Here is a 23217-nt window from a genome sequence, read left to right as displayed (position 1 = left end):
TGTTCCATATGGAATCAAAGTACACTTCACAAGGTCTATGGTGATTTCTTGGGCAGAAAGAGCTTGTGCTTTCCATGCAGAGATCTGCAGGGCAGCAAAGTGGTAATCAGTTAACACCTTTATTAGGCATTTTAAAATGGACTTTCTGTCTTCTGTAGAAGCCTTCTTTGTCAGGAAGGCGCTGCAAGCAGTGGTCCTGTAATAGCATTGCCAGTCTAGGCAATTAACTCAGGGTGGGCTGGGGGAGGTCTTCTCTATTTCATTCTGTTTTTCTAATCCCTCCCTGCTTCTGTTCACTAATCCCGGTACATAATCATAATTGTGGGAGATACTCAGCTGCAGAATGGTAAATTTCTTATCTGATCATTTGCCTTCTGAAAGCAGCATCTCCCACCATTCTACCATTCCTAGATGGCTTCTTAGCCAAAGGAATTTAATTTTGAGAGGTAGGCCTCTAGACTACTGTACATAGTTTACTGGTTGGCACTGAAGTTATTGTTACTAATCATATTCTACAAGTTTTTATACAGTTTTGGGAGGAATCATCTGGCAGCAGGCCAGAGAAGGGGTCGTGACTATCACAGGCTATGCTACAACTTTGAACTGCTTCCGAAACTGCAGACAGGAAGGGATAGCCCAGGTATAACAGAATTGTGGGAGACACTGCTAGCAGAATGGTACATTTCTTACCTGATAATTTCCTTTCTTGTGCCTTGCTAGAAACTTCCCACCAATTTGATTCATTGTTAGTTATTACCCTTGTTTACCAGTCAGAAATTATGACAAATCATCATTTTTCTCCCTTCTAGTTAGCCAAATAACTCCTACGTCACTGGTAGGGCCAGCATGTTGGCCCTAAGGGTTAGTAGAGGAATGAACTAGATATCTAATAGAGCTTTGCTAACACTAATTTCAATTTGCTAACCCTAATTTCAATGGCTGTGAAAACAGTTTATGTTTTCCATTAAACAAAGTGATATAAATCATTATCTAATGACTTGTTTCCCACCATTTGAACAGAAACCTAGTACTTTTGAGATCTAGCAGTGAACCACTTGTTACCAGTACCAAAATGTTCATTCCATGAATGATATCAAGGTATAACAGAACTAAGACACCATTAAAGCATGGAGCTAGTTGATCTGCCTTTACTGTGGATCCAGAAAGAAATGTGGAAAGTTTGTGCTTTTCTAGGGCCTGGGTATTGTCAGATCTTTACATTAAACTCACCAAATCTCCATAAATCTGTGGTACACTTTCACTTGCTTTCTAGACTTTGATGTTAACTAGCTCCAACAAATGCCTGCATTTATTGACACTAATTGGTTCTACAAAACAGGACACTAATTGCCTCTGGCTAGCCAATATTTTAAAAATCCATTATTTTATTTTGGATTAAAGTTTTTTTTTTCTGTCTTGAAATATCTAGGTTGGATTCTGTATTAGGTTTGTTGGTCCTTGGAGAGGCTGCCAAATTAAACTTGTCCTGCTTGAAGGTTTTAATGGATCTAGTGAGAGATTTTATTTCAAGCTCTATGTCTCTTCAGAAGCAGGTAACAGCAGTACTAATTTAGATGTAGCAAGAAAATGTGTTTGTTACAAACACTAAATTGGATAGAAGCAAACCATTTATTTTCTTTACTATTTGAAACTGAAAGTCATGTTGATCTTAGTAGTTTGAGATGGGGATAGAATGAGCAGACCAGTTATTTCAATAGAATAAACATCTGGAAGAGTAATCTCCTATTCTTTAACCACTATGTGTGTCTGGTGAATGATTATTTTCTCTGCTATATGATGCACTCACTTCTGGGGAATTAATGTGACTAAATATGACAGTAGATTAGAGATTGTGACTCTGCTCCTATTGTATACTATACTGTTCTTTTGTTAGAACTTGGATTTTGTCAGACTTTCTAGATATTTGATGGAAGTTTTATATTTCTACTAACAGAAAGACAACTGCATAAGAAATCTATCATCCTGGCACTGGGAAATAGGCTACATATACACCACTGTGCTCAGAGACATTTGTTTAAGTGGTATTACCTCAGATTTACAAAAGACAGCTTTTCTTGGATTCTGTGATTGTACAAAACCACCTAAGCATGCAGAAGAATTAAATGGAGCAAGTTTTTTTGACCTTTTGCAATACAGTCCTTCACATGGTCCACATGACTGTAAGTACCAAATAAGCAAAAACAAAACAACCCTCCCCCCCACACACACATATTCCTGCCAATTTTACAAATATGGTAAGCATATTAAAAAGTTCAGCTACAGAAAACTCAATTTGGTGCCCCGTCTTCACTTCCCTGAAAATTTGGGGATAATTTGCTCCTTATTATTTGCCCTATGGTGTTCTTCTTAATCTAGGTAATATAAGAATACAGGTGTATTAACTATATTGTATTTACATTGTAATTATTCTGAGTCATGTATTCTTAGATGAATAAGTGGTAGTTACCGGTATCAATGAACAAAAGCAAAGCACAACTGCACTGTAACTTCAATGTAACTACATGGTAGATTACAGTATACTATTCCTGGCTCTTCCAATGGCCTGCTGCAGGACTCAGGCAAGTCACTTAAACTTCCTTGCCTCAGTTTCCCTATATGTAAAACAAAGGTAATAATACTGACCTCCATTTGTAAAGTGCTTTGAGATCCACTGATGAAAAGTGCTCCATATAAAAGAGCTAAGTATTATTATTCTTATGAACTGTGACCAAGAAATTAAATGAATAAGAAATTTGAAACAGAAGCTCCTCTCTCTTTGTGTAAACTCTCAAAATTACCCATTACCAATTCTTTTAACACCTTTCATTTATTTTACACTGAAAACATGGCACAGGGTGCAGAAAAGATTAATACACAGTAAAACCTCTCTCTTTCTACCAACAACAGTTTATATATATAATGGACATCTAAATATGTGGACACATGATTCATATGTGCACACAAGTGATTGCACATGATTATGTTTGCAAATACCATGATTGCATACATAGTTATACCATAGTTACATATGAAGTGGACAAACATAGAAACGGTTGGTCACCTAATTATCCTTGGAATGTGCAATTGCAGGATCAGTGCCTGCAAATGGAGGACTTGCACACACTGTCATGGAAGCACTGTTGCATATGATTGTTATGTGCACATATCTGGGCTAAATACTTGAGTTTTTAGCCTAGTACATATGGTAGATTGGAGTGATTACATACTTTTCAAGGAAATAAAGGACCGGTGTATAGAAAAATACAGGATAAAACTTTCAGAGTAGCATCCGTGTTAGTCTGTATTCACAAAAAGAAAAGGAGTACTAGTGGCACCTTAGAGACTAACCAATTTATTTGAGCATAAGCATAAGGTGCCACTAGTACTCCTTTTCTTTTAGGATAAAACTTGTTTTTATGGGACAGCACTTCACAATATTGTATTCATGGACCAAAAATCTTATATTAGTATAATACTGTGTGACCCCTTTGCATTATTATTATTTTAAAACATGCATTTTATCTTATCAGATGCTTCTTAGTAGTTGTCCTGAATTTACAATAACTCAGATAGCATTTGTTGCCATTAGAAGTTTTAACTACCCAGAGAACGCCATGTCCATGACAGATGCCAATGAAATCTGAATGAATATAAATATTTTAATTTATTTTCAACTCTAAAAATTAATCTCCTTCATTCCTCCTACCACCATTTTTCTGTCACTACTGCACTACTCCATTTATACCTTATGCATAGTACACAGATATGCATTTATTGCAGGTAAATGATCATCTCTGTCTTTTTAACACCCTTTCAAAGTTATTTGCTCACTGCTCAGATCAGTCAAAAGGCTTTGTATGTTTCTTTTTGTATCTCCTCCTGGGAAAGGTAGTAGTCCTCTGACTCCTTTCGTCATGGCTTTCAGGATCCATCATCCTTTTCTTTTTGTCATATGTGCTCAGGGAAAAAATGTGTTGCACAAAAAGCCTATTATTAACCATAGTATTTCTTGAATAGTCCTATGCTCCCTAAATGATCCTCTCACATAGCAATGTTGGTGACATCTGTCATAAAAATAAAGCCAAATATATGTATTTTTTATTTTGGAGACATTCTAAAAAGCCTCACCACCTTTACTTTCAGGGTTGAAAAAAAACATTGTAAAAATTAACTTCTTAACAGCACAGCTGACCTGGATACATAAAACTTCACTGTTTTTTTCCCCCTGGTTTCCTTTTGAGACCATAAGAAATGCACTGAACTCGGGGGGCTGAGGAAAGAGGGATACAAGACAGATCTGTTACAGCCTCTTCCCCTCTAATGCCTTTCTGGTATGTTGGGATATATCATCACAACACACCAATCACTGCTGGTGCCATTAAGGAACTTCCATGTGTGTTTCTTTTCCATAGGAAGCCCCAGAGCTGGGTGAGATTTGGAATTAGGAACCAGCTTGAGTTCCCGCAAAGACACAAGAGATCAAAAGACGGGGGGAGTCAGAGTCAAGGGAAAGGGGTGAGAAACTGGCCTGGCCTGGAGATGCGAATGATTTTGGATTCAATTTGTGGGGAAACTAGAGGTATAGATTTTTAGAAGGCTATATCGGAGTGGGGCGGGGGGAGGTTAAGTCAGTTGAAACAAGCAAATCATGTAAAGCACTCAGCTACTACAGCGAAGGGCATGATAAGGAAGCCTAGGTAGATAGAAAAATAGATTTTAAAAGGTTCAGGAACAGTGTTGTGGTTTGAACCACTTCTTATTTGATAAGAACTAACTGACCATCTGTAGTGTTTACGTCCCATGAATAATTTAGGCAAAAATGGACATTGAAGGACAGTGAAACCTGAGGACTAATTGACTGAACCCACTTATCTGGAAACGGGCAGGTGGACTTTAAGCTAATAATTATGTGCTTGAGAAAAGTGCCATGGAATTGTTAATGAACATACATTGTCAGAATATGGGCTTTATGTCTCTTCCAAAATATATACATATATGAGACACACACTTTCGCACCCTACCATAATCACACAGTGTCAGGGCATTCTTTGAGTATTCATTCAGGGCAAAGAGTAACATCTATTGAATGTCTTACAGCTTCTAGGTTTATCCCTAGAGGTCTCCTATCAAACTAATGACCACCTCTGGCCCTGCTTAGCTAGTTAGACACAATGAGATGATACCCTGAGGCTCTCCATATAAACACAGTATATACACACGTACATCTGTAGATTTATGGCTTACAGTGGGACTGAGATATTGGGCCTGTCAAGGTTCCCAACACTGGGAACAATGTCTGTCTTACCACTTTGTCGAAAAGCTGAGCCTTCACATTCTTCCTGAGCTGGCACGGAGCAACATTATCTGGATTTGAACACCGTTTGGTAGCTCACAAAATAACTGAAGATGACAGGTCTCCCATCCATCATCACTGTCTCATCAATCATAGCAACACTTGCAGAGCTCTCATGAAGTGGTTATTAAACTCTAGCTTTGAGAGCTTGTCCTTTGCATTTACACCAGGATCGCTACATAGAGACTCCTGAAAGGCTAAAATCATGATCAAGGGAAGATAAAAATAAAAGAAAAGAGTCACATTGATTTCTGAAAGTAAAAGAGTAGACCTTTTGGAAAGTTATACATTCCTACCTCTTTTTTATCCCCAAGAGAATCTATCACTGTGGAATAAGCATGCTAAAATCAAATCTAATTTTTTTTTTGGACACTATTAACTGAGAACATTGTAATTGGGTTTTTTCTTCTCGTTATAAAATGTGTTTGCACTTTTAGGAAATTAAGACAGAATATAAAGATTTATCTTAAGTCAGTGTAAATCTTCAAAACATGCTACTATGTTCCTTCACCACAGAAGACAGATCCTCAGGAAGAGATACAAACAGCAGCAATGAGAAAAAGGCAAGCTAAAAACACTGTCACCTTGTGGTAATACACATAACATAGCCCTAGAACAGTTATGTCTCGATGATACAGAAACCTATTACTGCATATACAGCCTACTTGTATTTTAATAGACACATTACATATACAGGACTATTGACCCACTTGATCTCCCCCCTAGTTAAAATTTTCCAACTTGGTGTGGCCAACTGTGGTATGGCCTTCCAGGACCCTGCCAACAATCTCAAGCAATAGGACTATACACCTATTCAACCTAGAGAGAGTCGTCCCAAGGGGAGATGCATATAGTAATCTCAATAGATGTGGAAATAAAACCCATTATCATAGAATCATAGAATATCAGGGTTGGAAGGGATCTCAGGAGGTCATCTAGTCCAACCCCCTGCTCAAAGCAGGACCAATCCCCAACTAAATCATCCCAGCCAGGGCTTTGACAAGCCTGACCTTGAAAACCTCTAAGGAAGGAGATTCCACCACCTCCCTGGGTAACCCATTCCAGTGCTTCACCACCCTCCTAGTGAAAAAGTTTTTCCTAATATCCAACCTAAACCTCCCCCACTGCAACTTGAGACCATTACTCCTTGTTCTGTCATCTGGTACCACTGAGAACAGTCTAGATCCATCCTCTTTGAAACCCCCCTTCAGATAGTTGAAAGCAGCTATCTAATCCCCCTCATTCTTCTCTTCCACAGACTAAACAATCCCAGTTCCCTCAGCCTCTCCTCATAAGTCATGTGCTTCAGCCCCCTAATCATTTTTGTTGCCCTCCACTGGATGCTTTCCAATTTTTCCACATCCTTCTTGTAGTGTGGGGCCCGAAACTGGACACAGTACTCCAGATGAGGCCTCACCAATGTCAAATAGAAGGGAATGATCACGTCCCTCGATCTGCTGGCAATGCCCCTACTTATACAGCCCAAAATGCCGTTAGCCTTCTTGGCAACAAGAACACACTCTTGACTCATATTCAGCTTCTCGTCCACTCTAATCCCTAGGTCCTTTTCTGCAGAACTGTTGCCTAGCCATTTGGTCCCTAGTCTGTAGCAGTGCATAGGATTCTTCTGTCCTAAGTGCAGGACTCTGCACTTGTCCTTGTTGAACCTCATCAGATTTCTTTTGGCCCAATCCTCTAATTTGCCTAGGTCCCTCTGTATTCTATCCCTACCATCCAACGTATCTATCACTCCTCCCAGTTTAGTGTCATCTGCAAACTTGCTGAGGGTGCAGTCCATGCTATCCTCCAGATCGTTAATGAAGATATTGAAAAAAAAACGGCCCCAGGACTGACCCTTGGGGCACTCCGCTTGATACCGGCTGCCAACTAGACATGGAGCCATTGATCGCTACCCGTTGAGCCCAACAATCTAGCCAGCTTTCTATACACTTTACAGTCCATTCGTCCAGTCCATACTTCTTTAACTTGCTGGCAAGAGTACTGTGGGAGACCATATCAAAAGCTTTGCTGAAGTCAAGGAATAACACATCTACTGCTTTCCCTTCATCCACAGAGTCAGTTATCTTGTCACAGAAGGTGATTAGATTGGTCAGGCATGACTTGCCCTTGGTGAATCCATGCTGACTGTTCCTGATCACTTTCCTCTCCTCTAAGTGCTGCAGAATTGATTCCTTGAGGACCTGCTCCATGATTTTTCCAGGGACTGAGGTGAGGCTGACTGGCCTGTAGTTCCCAGGATCCTCCTTATAAATACCTATAAGGCAGTGATTCTCAACCTTTTTCATACTATGACCCCATGCTGTAACAGAAAAAAAATTCAGTAGCGCTCCTCCCATAAATTTCAGCAGCCTCTCTCATCTCACCAATCAGAAAATGAGGGTGATAGGAACTCTCTGTGATTTAAGGCCAAATTCTGAAATCCTTTCTCACTTTTCATTTAAATCTTACTTGGACAAACTCCTATTCAGATCAGTGAGAAGTCTCTTTATGTATCCAATCCAGTATCCTGATGCTGCTGGGAAATCACACAACCGGTTACCATCAAGAAGGCAGCTCTGTTCTAGCCTAGTCCAATTCTCAGCTTGTGTAAGGTAAAGAAAGGGATGCCTCAACACATTAGATTCACTACAGCAGCTCTCTCTTCATCACCTCACTTCTTCAAACCTTAGCTAGCCAGTTCTCTCCTAGATTATGCTGGGACTCTTTTCTTGTCTCCTCCTCCCTCCTGCTGGGGGGCTCCATTGCCATTCTGACAAAAGTGGTTTTTCCTGGTCCGCTTCCACACTATGCATTCAGTTGGCTCCTATATCTCACACTGCTCATGGCTTGGTGTCAATCCACTCTGTCCAGGAAGGACCCACTCAGCAAGACTGCCAAGATGTCTAACAAAGATGGAGTTGGGTAGGCCCTGCTCCTTCTGGGTGTGTCTTTTTTCCATGATCCCAGTGTGTTCCTTGGCCTCACTTTTGGCAGCCCCCTAGAAGATTTCATTGGAATAGCTAGCAATGCTTATGGCCAGAAGAGGTATTTTCCTAGTCTGTTGTTCTCAGATCAAGTGCTGACATGCTTATGGGCATCATTATCTATTCCAGCTAAGGTTTGCAGTCAGTCCAGCTGTATGTCATTTGTTTCAGTCAGCATATGGATGTTTTATAAATATTCACAACTGCTGATTGTGTGAGGACAGTTATATGAATACAGCCACAAATCCTGGACTTGAGTTCAACTGTCCAGTTATAAATATTCCTCTGAGCTAACTTGTCTTCCTGGCAAATCACAGGAGTCCACAAGTGAAGAAACAGAGACCATCCAAATCAAAGTATATAGGAAAAGAAACCAACAAGTGGGCCAACCCAATCACTTGTCTGCTCTTGACTGCTTGGCATGCTCGCCCCAACACAACAAGAATTTGTTTGGGGGTCAGATGGTGAAATATTTTGATTTGAAAATGGCAATTTCATGAGAATTTTTTAAACTTAAGAAGTACATAGCCTTGTATTAAATGTAGCTGCCTTAAAATCCCTGTGGCTGCATTTTTCTTTCAGCAATGGTGTCAGAATTAAATAACAAATGTCTAGGAAAATATTGATCTGAGTGTTGCAACACTGAGTTTCACTGCCTATACCACAGCACTTTGCTATCTTTCCTGTACAGTTCAAACATTTGCTAAAACTATTAATCACTGTTGTATATAATTAGGTAGTGTCAGTACTCTCCTAGGTGCTTTACAGAAATGTGGGAAGACAAACTCCCTGCCCCAAGCGTTTACATTCTGAATAGGCAATATATAATTGCAGGGTGGATAGGATGGGATTTAACAAAAACCTGTATTTAACTAGTCAAGCACAGAACACATCAGGTTAATTCCATGATTTAATATATATTTATTTATCTCTGCAGGGTGGAGTGGAGATTACAGGCCTTTTGATAATGTAAACTGTTGCCAAGTTTTTAAAAGTTGGGTGCCTAAAGTTAGGCTTCTAAATCCATACTTAAGTGCCTAAATAAGTGGCCTGATTTTTCAGATATGTTATTTTGAGGGTTTAGGTGCTGTTCCTCTATATAAGAGTGCATTACATTGTAACTAACTCACCTAAGCTTCGCTCAGAGAGTAAATTCCTGAGCCAGGATAAAATCCACAGCTCCTGCTTCACTCCCTGTTGCCTTATTTCCTAGACCATTCCATTTTTCTCTAATTGCATATTAGGATTTTTTCCTATAATGTTTATGTAAAAATATCTCTAGAAAGTTTTTAAGTGACAAAGTTAACATCTGCTCAAGCTAGCACAGCTGCCTTTCAGGAAGGCATAGAGAAAAATCAACTGCCATTTTGCTTGTGCTCCATGCTATATCAGAAGGCAGCAGAATTTATAAACACTGATTAAGAGTTCAGCCTCTCTTATTTTCAGAGAGGTCAGTGTGTGGGAAAAATGTGTCTCATTTAAAATTTACTTGATACAGTAATTGTCTTGACTCTTGCATTAGAATTGCATTGGGGTGATACAGCTGTTGCTGAATTACCACTGACATTTTTGTCTTCAGTGCATGCTAAATTAACAATATGTTAAAAGACCAGAAAATGGAATAACCAGAAAACTCAGAATGGTTCTTTTCAGGTCCCTTAAATGGCTAATGATTCTTTCTTTCTTTCTTTCTTTCTTTCTTTCTTTCTTTCTTTCTTTCTTTCTTTCTTTCGACTTCTGTTGCTGGGGCTTTATACATTTTTGCCAGAGTAGTCACTTGGTTAGCTGTCAGAAGCAGATTTCCTTTCAATATATTTAAAGCAACATTTTTGAAAGCTGCCACTAGGTCATCCAAAGCAGAACAGAAGAGTGCCTTGTGATGCTGCAGGGGACTTGGATGAGTAGTTTTATAACAGTCAGGTTTCTCAGCAAATGTCTAGACATGATTATTAGATTGCAGTCCACTTTTTATGACAGTTCTAACTTACTGCCATCTGTCTTTATAAGCAGAATTTTATATATATATATATATATATATTTTTTTTTTGCACTGGCTGTGTGCCATTTGGGTACAATAAGTTCTCACAAATATTCTTCTTTGAGAAGACCGTAGCAGAGTTTAAATCAACAAGAAAAGAGCCACATGGCTCACTTGTTAAATCATCAATGGCTTTTAAAAAGGACTTGTGACTTGCTGGAGTATAGTTGGCTGAATGCTTTTATTATTTGTAATTTATCTTGTGGGTTTTAGAGCAAACCATATTCAGACTGATGATTCTTCTGTTGTGCTGGTACTATATTGTTCCTTGTTGAACAAAGATTTAGAGCTTGTAAAGAGAGATGGTTTGTGCAAAACACTTATCTTTTATGAAAGTGAGATATATTGATAGTGAATGCTACATAATGGATACATTTTCACCATTGTATTTTGCTATTAATTATCATCTTTATGATAGCACCTACGGTCTGCACACACTCAGGAACACACTACACACAGCCCCATGAGCTCATAATCTAAGCCTCCTATCATGTAAATTGATCTGATCTGGGAGAGGGAGAAGACTTCTGTTCCTTGAATATCCCCGTTGACTTCAAGGTACATATTATATACTTTGACAAAACTGGTTAAATACACATCAGCTATACTCAGCAGCCCAAGCTATCCATTATTAGTTGGTCAAAGCTCTATTTCTGATTTAATACTGTTCAGCTAATGTATTATTCAACAGATATTGGTGAAATTAGACTAATATATTTACAAATATGTTTTCTGTGATTTTCTCCACCTCTGATGCTTGTAGCTAAATCTATTTATTTATACAGTAATCATACTCAAAAAGTTCCTTCCACTATCAGGGATATTTCTGCTTTCAATTGATTTCCCATCTAAGAACTGGAATGTCTCTGAAAGCAGCAGAATTTCCAAATGAAGGAAACTTAACTTAAACTGCTGTAATTGTGTGTGTGCATACCATTTGTATGTGTGCAGTGTATATGTGCAATTTGAATTCCCAGAAAAAAGTCAATTGTAGTTAGCAAATTAATAATTGAAATGCCTGGACACTGAGAGCTAAGGTTAAACTTACCATAAAGTATATAAATCCACAGCTAATGTACCCAAACTACCAAACTTTGTCCCTTTGACAATCCCAACCTCTCATCTACCCTTCTTTTTTTCTTTTATAGCTGCTTTGTAAGATGTGATCATAGAATCATAGAATATCAGGGTTGGAAGGGACCCCAGAAGGTCATCTAGTCCAACCCCCTGCTCGAAGCAGGACCAATTCCCAGTTAAATCATCCCAGCCAGGGCTTTGTCAAGCCTGACCTTAAAAACCTCTAAGGAAGGAGATTCTACCACCTCCCTAGGTAACGCATTCCAGTGTTTCACCACCCTCATAGTGAAAAAGTTTTTCCTAATATCCAATCTAAACCTCCCCCACTGCAACTTGAGACCATTACTCCTCGTTCTGTCATCTGCTACCATTGAGAACAGTCTAGAGCCATCCTCTTTGGAACCCACTTTCAGGTAGTTGAAAGCAGCTATCAAATCCCCCCTCATTCTTCTCTTCGGCAGACTAAACAATCCCAGCTCCCTCAGCCTCTCCTCATAAGTCATGTGTTCTAGACCCCTAATCATTTTTGTTGCCCTTCGCTGGACTCTCTCCAATTTATCCACATCCTTCTTGTAGTGTGGGGCCCAAAACTGGACACAGTACTCCAGATGAGGCCTCACCAATGTCGAATAGAGGGGAACGATCACATCCCTCGATCTGCTCGCTATGCCCCTACTTATACATCCCAAAATGCCATTGACCTTCTTGGCAACAAGGGCACACTGCTGACTCATATCCAGCTTCTCATCCACTGTCACCCCTAGGTCCTTTTCTGCAGAACTGCTGCCTAGCCATTCGGCCCCTAGTCTGTAGCGGTGCATTGGATTCTTCCGTCCTAAGTGCAGGACCCTGCACTTATCCTTATTGAACCTCATCAGATTTCTCCTGGCCCAATCCTCCAAATTGTCTAGGTCCTTCTGTATCCTATCCCTCCCCTCCAGCGTATCTACCACTCCTCCCAGTTTAGTATCATCCGCAAATTTGCTGAGAGTGCAATCTACACCATCCTCCAGATCATTTATGAAGATATTGAACAAAACCGGCCCCAGGACCGACCCCTGGGGCACTCCACTTGACACCGGCTGCCAACTAGACATGGAGCCATTGATCACTACCCGTTGAGCCCGACAATCTAGCCAGCTTTCTACCCACCTTATAGTGCATTCATCCAGCCCATACTTCCTTAACTTGCTGACAAAAATACTGTGGGAGACTGTGTCAAAAGCTTTGCTAAAGTCAAGAAACAATACATCCACTGCTTTCCCTTCATCCACAGAACCAGTAATCTCATCATAAAAGGCGATTAGATTAGTCAGGCATGACCTTCCCTTGGTGAATCCATGCTGGCTGTTCCTGATCACTTTCCTCTCATGCAAGTGCTTCAGGATTGATTCTTTGAGGACCTGCTCCATGATTTTTCTAGGGACTGAGGTGAGGCTGACTGGCCTGTAGTTCCCAGGATCCTCCTTCTTCCCTTTTTTAAAGATTGGCACTACATTAGCCTTTTTCCAGTCATCCGGGACTTCCCCCGTTCGCCATGAGTTTTCAAAGATAATGGCCAATGGCTCTGCAATCACAGCCGCCAATTCCTTCAGCACTCTCGGATGCAACTCGTCCGGCCCCATGGACTTGTGCTCATCCAGCTTTTCTAAATAGTCCCTAACCACCTCTTTCTCCACAGAGGGCTGGCCATCTCTTCCCCATTTTGTGATGCCCAGCGCAGCAGTCTGGGAGCTGACCTTGTTAGTGAAGACAGAGGCAAAAAAAGCATTGAGTACATTAGCTTTTTCCACATCCTCTGTCACTAGGTTGCCTCCCTCATTCAGGGGCCCACACTTTCCTTGGCTTTCTTCTTGTTGCCAACATACCTGAAGAAACCCTTCTTGTTACTCTTGACATCTCTTGCTAGCTGCAGCTCCAGGTGCGATTTGGCCCTCCTGATATCATTCCTACATGCCCGAGCAATATTTTTATACTCTTCCCTTGTCATATGTCCAACCTTCCACTTCTTGTAAGCTTCTTTTTTATGTTTAAGATCCACTAGGATTTCACCATTAAGCCAAGCTGGTCGCCTGCCATATTTACTATTCTTTCGACTCATCGGGATGGTTTGTCCCTGTAACCTCAACAGGGATTCCTTGAAATACAGCCCGCTCTCCTGGACTCCTTTCCCCTTCATGTTAGTCCCCCAGGGGATTCTGACCATCCGTTCCCTGAGGGAGTCGAAGTCTGCTTTCCTGAAGTCCAGGGTCCGTATCCTGCTGCTTACCTTTCTTCCCTGTGTCAGGATCCTGAACTCAACCAACTCATGGTCACTGCCTCCCAGATTCCCATCCACTTTTGCTTCCCCCACTAATTCTACCCGGTTTGTGAGCAGCAGGTCAAGAAAAGCGCCCCCCCAGTTGGCTCCTCTAGCACTTGCGCCAGGAAATTGTCCCCTACGCTTTCCAAAAACTTCCTGGATTGTCTATGCACTGCTGTATTGCTCTCCCAGCAGATATCAGGAAAATTAAAGTCACCCATGAGAATCAGGGCATGCGATCTAGCAGCTTCCGTGAGCTGCCGGAAGAAAGCCTCATCTACCTCATCCCCCTGGTCCGGTGGTCTATAGCAGACTCCCACCACTACATCACTCTTGTTGCACACACTTCTAAACTTAATCCAGAGACACTCAGGTTTTTCTACAGTTTCGTACCGGAGCTCTGAGCAGTCATACTGCTCCCTTACATACAGTGCTACTCCCCAACCTTTTTTGCCCTGCCTGTCCTTCCTGAACAGTTTATAACCATCCATGACAGTACTCCAGTCATGTGAGTTATCCCACCAAGTCTCTGTTATTCCAATCACGTCATAGTTCCTTGACATCAGCAGGACCTCCAGTTCTCCCTGCTTGTTTCCAAGGCTTTGTGCATTCGTATATAAGCACTTGAGATAACCTGTTGATCGCCCCTCATTCCCAGTATGAGGCAGGAGCCCTCCCCTCACAGACATTCCTGCCTGTGCTTCCTCCCGGTATCCCGCTTTCCCACTTACCTCAGGGCTTTGGTCTCCTTTCCCCGGTGAACCTAGTTTAAAGCCCTCCTCACTAGGTTAGCCAGCCTGCTGGCAAAGATGCTCTTCCCTCTCTTCGTAAGATGGAGCCCGTCTCTGCCCAGCACTCCTCCTTCATGGAACACCATCCCATGGTCAAAGAATCCAAAGCCTTCTCTCCGACACCACCTGCGTAGCCATTCATTGACTTCGACGATTCGACGGTCCCTACCCAGGCCTTTTCCTTCCACAGGAAGGATGGACGAGAACACCACTTGTGCCTCCAACTCCTTTATCCTTCTTCCCAGAGCCACGTAGTCCACAGTGATCCGCTCAAGGTCATTCTTGGCAGTATCATTGGTGCCCACGTGGAGAAGCAGGAAGGGGTAGCGATCCGAGGGCTTGATGAGTCTCGGCAGTCTCTCCGTCACATCGCGAATCCTAGCCCCTGGCAAGCAGCAGACTTCTCGGTTTTCCCGGTCAGGGCGGCAGATAGATGACTCAGTCCCCCGGAGGAGAGAGTCCCCGACCACCACCACCCGCCTTCTCCTCTTGGGAGTGGTGGTCGTGGAACCCCCAACCTCAGGACATCGCATCTCATGCCTTCCAACCAGCCTTCCAACCATGCCTTCCAACCATGCCTTCCAACCAGTCTCCTTCTGCTTTCTCGCCCCAGACATATCATCTGGTCCACTCTCCGCAACGGTACCTGTGGAGAGAACATGAAAGTAGTTATGTTGGATCACATCCAAAAGCTACAGTTTATATTCTCATGGAGTATCCTCCATCAATTTTGAGAGAACTACCAAGTAGTCCACTGGCTCCCATTCATTTCAGGATTCCATTTACAAATTTACCTCCTTAATTTTAAAACCTTCCATGGAGTTGATTCAGCCTCTTCATGGACCTTTTTGTTCTCAAATCCCTGCTCCACACCCTCTTTAAATCTTGTACTTGACCTGTCTGTTCCTTCATGCAATCTGCCCACTATGGGCAGGGGAGGCTTTGCTGCAATTCCTGTAATCTGGAACAACCTTCCTGTAGCTCTCTGCTCATACTAGTATTCTCTCTGGTTGAAAATCTTTTGTAAACACGCACGCTGCCTCTTCCTTTGCCTAAATTTCTTAATTTCTCTCATGCCCCTGTGTTCATTTATTAATTTTAACATAGTTACAAGGTGTAAAGCCTTTTGGGATAGTTTGTATGAAAGACCCTCTACAAAACAAAATTGGATTGTATATACGTCCTGCATGGTGTCATTTATTTTTTCTTATAGTTTGCATGATCTCTTTCTCATCTAATTAATTTTCCAGTGTTTGTTTTGTGTTCTCTTCCTACAATTATCAGTCACACCATGATTTTTGGTTCTCTGTATACCTTGTATTTGCTTTAGTGCAATATTATTTACACATTCACCTTATAATTCATGGTTGAAAGAACAGATTCAGTGAATACTTTCTTTACAAGGCACTGGCTACTAAGTGTCCTCTATAGCTTTGGTTTCAGATCCACTTTTGAAGGTCTTCAGTGCAACTACTTAAAGTCTTACTGGACTTAAGTAATTCAGACAAAATGGATTTGTGTCTCCTCACTGTTTTTGAAGTACATTCGTTGTACTTCAGCCTCTGACGCTTTGTGCTTGAGGTCTCTGGGCCAAGTTCTGCTCTTAGTTACACTGACTCACTGTTTTGTGCCTGTTATCCATGCTGACTTATCAGTTATCCAGAATCTTGTTAATCAGGTTCATACCATTTGTGCTAGTTTTAAATTCTCTCAGGCTGACCTTCAAGCTGCAGATCTCCATGATGGTAACAACTTGGGTAACAGAGTTGTCCCCTAGAAATCAATAATCCTCAAATTGCAAACAACTCATCGCTTGCTTTTGGGACCTGTGCTTGACCACTAGTACACGTGAAGGGATATAATGCTCAAAACCAACGATTACCTTCAAAAACAGGAAATACAGTAGTGTTTTCTGGAACTGATCAATGATTTAATAATACCATTTGCGTATACATACATTCATTCACATAATTTTATGTTTTTTTGTGTTGTTAGACCTGAATGTTTTGGGGTCTAGTGTCCAAAAGATTCAGAATAATACTTTTATTTCCAATAGCTTTAAGCTATGCATATTTTATGTTTGTAAGATACAGCCTACAATAGTGTGGGTTTGTTCCAGAGTTCATGCTACATTAATCTCAATTCTAACAAGGGCAACTAAATCTCTTATTTAATATTTATAAATCTGAATATTTTGTGCACAGTTCCCTTAAAAATACTCCAGTCCTCTTTTTCCTTAAATTCACTAGGAATACACAGTGGCACTGGCTTCTATAAAAAACTGTCTCCGATCTTGATACAGCAAGGTGCTCAGCACAATCTGCCAATTGCTAAGCCTTCTGAGCTCTTGTTGACTTCAAAGGGAATCAAACATGCTACTGAGCACCTTTCAGGAGGCACTCAGCAGACTGCAGGACCAGGCTGCTAGATAGCAAGTGAGCATTACCTCATTATTTGAAATTTCCCTTAGACTACTAAGGGCGTGTAGGGGACATTATGAATGTGGAGGTAGTGTTATTTTAGACAACATGGGAAAGGTTTTCAGGGCAACCACTGTAATTTAACTTGTTTGGTTCCTTTGACACTTTAAATACTTTTATGCTTATATGAAGTCTTCTACCTTCTGTTCCGAACAGAAAAGGGAATGGCAGTATTTTTTCATAAGAGCTGAACAATAGTGCACTGAGATCAAATCATTTTGCAAGTCTGGAATACTGTAATGGAGACTTATTTTCATTAGCAGGCTTAGGCATCTTAACTTGATACTTAATCCCTCCCACTCCATTTCCCCCTCCTTTCCCAGACACCCCACCCCTACACACACACACAGAGTTTTCTTAGTCAGACTCACATATGCCAACAAAATCTGTGATCTAAGAGATTTGATTATTCTGTTCCAAAATCAAGTATGGCTGTAGGATGGCTGAATTCACTAAGCCAAGCTCTCTGCAACACTTCCCACAAAAACCTGAAGCATACTTTTCTGTATTATATTAACTCTGCATTTAATAAAGGTTTTCTGTTTCTTTGTCTCTTCCTAAAATAGATTAATCTGATACCAAAATTGTTACATGTACCACATGCTAAAATATAATTATTTGCAGGTGAAGAACTATTCTGGGTTATTCGCTATGGTGTTGTTTACAATCTCGTTGTGATGTGCAATGAACTCTGTGGGGATGTGAGTCGAGAAGGCTTAAGGAATGCAGTATGGAAAGCTTTACAGAAACAAAAGAACAATGAAAAGGATAGCCGAGTCCTGGAAGCCATAAGAGTAGCTGAGGTATGTATAAAATCTAGTAACTGGAATAGACCATCACTCCAGCTGGTCACCAGTGCATCATAATCTAAACACTTATTTTTAGAGTGAAAAAATGAGAGTACCTTTAATTAAAGGAGCAATCTCTGAGCCGTGACTGGTAGCAAATGCATAGGTTAGTGGTATTGGTCTCTGCAGCCTACTTTGATATTTGTCAAAATGTGGAGGTACTTTAATTTAAAATAGGTTTTAAAGGGTTACTGTTTAGGTAAAAACTGACTTATTTTAAGTTTGATACAGCAAAGAATATACTTTGGCTTCTAAATCCCTTAATATTTCGATTGTTTTTTTTATATTGCCTCCATGTTATTCAAACACACCAAAAATAGTGAATGAGTTTCTCCGTCTGGTTTTCTGGTCAGCAGTTAACTATTATTAGTGATCTTTACAGTCCTGCCAATATTGCTGGTGGCTGATGCCTAGGCAGGAATAAGACACTGCTATACTACCTTTTGCTCAGATGGAAACAAAAGACTAAAAAGAATCATTGTGTTTTCTAAGGTTCAGTCCAGCTCTCATGGCAATCAGTGTTAAAACTGCTATGGATCTCAACAGTGTGGGATTATTTATTCTGTGAACAACGTTATTGCCTAGAGTCCCCAGGTGAGATCAGGTCCCCATTGTGCTAGCTACTGTACAAACACAAAGTAAGAGGCAGTCCCTGCCTCAAAGAGTTTACACTTCAAGTAGACAAGAGAAACAAAGGGTGGGAGAAAGGGTGTATTATCCCCATTTTACAGATGTGGAACATAGACTCCGAGATAAAACGACTTGCCCAAGATCACACAGGAGGGTCTGTGGGAGGGTGAGGAATTGAACCCAGGACGCTGAATCACAATCAAATGCTTTTATCACAAGACTGTACCTTTTAAAAAAAATCCCAAACATCAGTGCTCACTAGACAATACCTCTGAGTTGTGTAACATTTCAAGGGGCACCAGGCAGGGTTATCTCCTATAGACGTCATTGTTAACTCTATCAACTGAGCCTTTGAAAGTAGTTCTTCAGAGTTAATGAAGGAAGGAAATCAGGGGACTTAACAGGGTGAACAAGGAGCAAAAAAATCTTCTAAATGCTGATGCTGATATTTTATTTAACTTAATGAAAACAGATGATTTCATTCTGTAACTTCTTAAACTGTCAGCTATATTTTGCTATATCTCAGAGCAGAACATTAAACTGGAAACAGTGTCTGTCAATATCTAGAGGGTCTAGTCTATCATATTTTATCCACAGAATAGAAGTAGGTAAAAGGGTAACATCACTGGGACTTAAGAATTTGGCAATTATTTTTTCAAGTGTGCTTTAGAGGAATGTAGACTCCATTCTTCATAATATAGAAACAGAATTACAGAAGTGGGATAAGTTACAGTTAAGACAGGTAAGGAAGATAAATGTGTTGAAAATGGTGCCTGCAGAAAAGTTAAATTATGTATTAAATTCTCTGCCCAGTCCTATTATCTTAGGAAATTAGATAAGAATGTCTGATTTATTTAACTGTGATGAAAATAGGCCTAGGAGATTAAGTATTGAAATCTTTGATAGCCTAGAGAACACAAGGGGATTTGTCAGCTATTCACTAGATATTCTTGGACATTTGCCTTTGCCCAACATAATTAAGGCATATTGTTTACCTTTTCCTGCATAAGTGCATGTGGAGTGAAGGGGTGGGTGCGTGGGGGGGAGGGGAGGGAAGGAATGCTTAGACTAGCACTCCTTGAATGCAGGTGGTAGGTAGTTTCACACCCAGCAGCAACCCACAATGATAAGGAGCGTGATGAACTGGGCTTGAGGCATGGTCATGGCCCCTCCCACTTCACATGCATACTAGCATCTGGCAGCAGGTGCAAGGAGAGGATAGTGGTGTATGGGAGGGAATATATAATGTATCTTTTACTAGCAGGAATAAGGAACATTATCCAGCATGCTTCCCACAGTGTTCTGAGAGATCCTCTCAGCAAAAACTACAGAGCACTTCCATTCAGCTGCTACAGGTACACCTACACACAGCACTCACCCTGGGATCAAGGCAACAGTATGTTCCTGAAGCTAACTAGCACCTCAGCACAAATCAAAAAGGTAAATTTCCCTACTTCATTTTCAGTGAACCACATTACAAGATAATTGATAATGGCCTACTTGTATGTGTACAGAAGATCTCCTGTGGACCATGCTTAGAGGTGTGCACATGACAACCTTTGCCTAAAGGTGAATAATATAATCTTTATTAATGAAATTCAGGTATGGTGTGAGCAGGTGCGACTTCTATTGAAGTCAATGGGCAATGTTCATTCCTACACTAAATTTTTGTCCTTATAGGAAGAAAATAGTTTCTCTAGGAATAATATTTTCCAGCCTTGCCAGGAATCACAATAGGATTTGACAGGTTTCAGAGTAGCAGCCATGTTAGTCTTAGAGACTAAAAAATTTATTTGAGCATAAGCTTTCGTGAGCTACAGCTCACTTCATCGGATGCATTCAATCAAATCAATAGGATCAAATCAATAGGATTTGAGTTAGAAACTTTGAAAATGGAAACAATTCCCCCAAGTAATACATATACAAGTATAAATAGATATAGATTGTACTGTTGCAGTGAAATGAATTTACATGTGTGCTTTAAGGTTATTGCAAAATAATGAAAAATTTAACTTGCTAAAACAAAGTAGCTGTTTGTAGCCCATTAAGAGCATGTTTTCCTAGACTTATGACCTCCACATCTTTAAGCAGATTACAGTAGCTGCTTTCAAGGTACTTTAGTTGCTTCCAGGATACAGTGGAATTGCTTTTCAGATTGTGGTAGATGCGCATTTGCCATTCAACCCCACATCATGAGAACTGCAAAATTGTCTACCACCACCAGTGCTAACAAGAAGGCAGCCACAAGCTCCTCTAAATAGATCAGTCACAGGCATTAAAACCAAATAGCGGATCAGCAAGAGGGGAAAGGAGAAGCAATCAGTTCACAACTTCCTATTACCAAAGGGTATATCTCTTGATTTAAAATAAGAACTCCCTGAACTTTCCTTCAATCCCCAAACCAACTCCAAACATCCTTTGGATTTCCAAACCGTTTGATAAATACTCCTCACCCCTCCCCTCCCCTCAATCCCAACACAAGGCTTTCCCATTTCTTACATGTCCTCTCAGGAGCCTGCCATCTCCCCGAAATACACACACACAATGTCAGAGTCTTGGATTATGTAGATTGTAAGCCCCTTTGCAGGGGCAGGTCAGGGGGCCTTGTTTTCTTACTCTCTGTAAAGTGCCTCACTCACTGCTGGCAAAATAAGTAATAATTCAGGGAGAAGGAAGAAGCCTGACTCACCATCCATCTTCCAGTCCCTTAGGAAGTGATCTGCCCAGTCTGCTCTCCCAGATCCACTGAGGGTCTTCTGCTGGGGGTGGGCTTGACCAACTGACCCCCCACACACACACACTGAGCAGCGGAATACAGTGGTTTTGCTGATACTTTCTTACAGTTTAAACAGTATGGTAGGATTAATGCCTCAGAGTGCACCATGGCATTGTGAAGTTCCCCAAGCTAACAGGGTTTCTTTGGAAAGGAAGGCAGGAGAGAGCTCTTGTACTGTGAATTTCATGCATTTTGAGCCATACATTCCATAGTCCTTTTAGACAGAGCACCAGACTAGGAGTCCAGAGAACCAGGTTCTCTTCCCAGCTCTACCACTGGCCTGATGGGTGATGTCACTTTTCTGTGCCTCAGTTTCCCTATCTAACAATAATTACAATTCTACTGACCTTTGTTGTAAAGCACTTTGCGATCTACTGATGAAAAGTGCTAGACATTGTTATTATTTAAAAGAAGCAGTTTAGTAGAATGCTGCTGAGTAGGTATAGGGTCCTGCTGTATTAGAAAAGGAGCAGGTTACTGGTAACAGTCAGAAGCTAATACTGCACTGAATTAGTAGAAAGGAGACATGCCAGACTATTGTCTTAAGAGAATAGATACATTAGGAAAGAGAACAAGACCATCCAGTTTCTCCTTGAAAAAATTGTCTCATGTGTAGAATGAGTTTGTAACATGCCTTCTAATTCGCATGTTTACTGTTAGGGTGCTGACCGCACTTTGGTGTCCCTATAGGAGGGCTTTTATAATATTTATAGACAAAGACTTAGGCATCATGCTGCATGCCTAACCACCATTGGGATCTGTATGCCACGCCTCATATTTTGACTTGGCAGAATTCGGTTTTTATTTTTAAGAATTTCAACAGATAAAAATAAAAATTAATATTAATTTCACAGTTGGACAAAATTGTGGGGTGAGGCATCAGGAAGAAGGTCAGACAATTATTTACTGACACCGAGACTCAGAAAGCTAAAGCTTTATATCCATTAAACACACATATTGTCAACTTTACATATAAAAATAAACAAAGTTAATATCCTTAAATCAAACTCTGTGGTTCTCAAGCAGATTTTTATTACTTTGTCTATCTGTGAATTTCAGTTACCAATGGATATTTGTTGGTTTGTGTGTGGATAGCAAAATCAAAGTTTATTGACATTTACTGATAATCTAATCCTTCCAACCCTAGTCATACTGCATTTTGTCTGTTTCTAGATGGTTTCAATTAACCATTTTTCTGATTTCTGACTACACACCAGGAAAAAAAATCATGAATGTTTTTGGGGAATGGCCCTATCACACATGTAAGATTAACTAGATATGTAAATTCTGGCACTTATGTCAACAATAAATGGGACTCAACAGCGTACAAGGAATTTCATCAGACTCTGTTGTTGATATAATATTAGTGATCCTGAATATAGCCCTGTATTCAAAGCTTAGTATAAGAATTTCTTGGATGCTTTATTTTACTTGTTAGCATTTTGTAGGTCGTTCCATTACTATATTATGCATATTACATGTGTTGATTTCACTGATTTTTTTTAATGTTTTCAGTTGCTTCTCTTTTGCCACATGAGAATATTAATAAGTTTCCAAAAACTGTTTTCAAAACTCCCCTAAGTTAAGACTTAGGATATGTCTAGACTACCACTTTTGTCAGTATAACTTGTTACTCGGGGTGTGAATAAGCCATCCCTCAAGTGACATAAATTACTCCAACCTTAATGCCGGTGTGGACAGCACTACGTCAGCGGAGAGCATCTCCTACCACCATTTGTTGAGGGTGGATTAATTAGGTCAACAGGAGAGCTCTCTCCCATCAGCTTAGAGAGGCTACACTAGAGAGCTTATAGCAGCGCAGCTGCATCAGTACAGTGAAGTCATAGCCTTAGATTCATGTGTCACCATCTCCTTTTTCCTGTCAGGCCCCACAGAAGTCTCTCAGCATGGTGCAGTGTATGCACAGGGGTAAGGGTG

General features: G+C 40.6%; 1 protein-coding gene across 4 annotated transcripts in view; it reads left to right on the top strand.

Annotated features, from left to right (window-relative positions):
* The window catches only part of TMEM232 (transmembrane protein 232), a 138773-nt gene that overhangs the window by 61546 nt on the left and 54010 nt on the right, over positions 1 to 23217 (top strand). For all 4 annotated transcript variants that reach the window (XM_073344672.1, XM_073344673.1, XM_073344674.1 and 1 more), the window contains exons 9-11: positions 1430 to 1553; positions 1955 to 2180; positions 17650 to 17828. In XM_073344672.1, the coding sequence (XP_073200773.1) occupies positions 1430 to 1553; positions 1955 to 2180; positions 17650 to 17828 (529 nt within the window). The remainder of the gene's footprint in view (positions 1 to 1429; positions 1554 to 1954; positions 2181 to 17649; positions 17829 to 23217) is intronic.

Source organism: Lepidochelys kempii, chromosome 5 (genome assembly GCF_965140265.1).
Source record: "Lepidochelys kempii isolate rLepKem1 chromosome 5, rLepKem1.hap2, whole genome shotgun sequence".
Taxonomy (NCBI): domain Eukaryota; kingdom Metazoa; phylum Chordata; order Testudines; family Cheloniidae; genus Lepidochelys; species Lepidochelys kempii.
The sequence above is the reverse complement of the archived record's forward strand: the minus strand, read 5'-3'. Positions and strand labels throughout refer to the sequence as shown.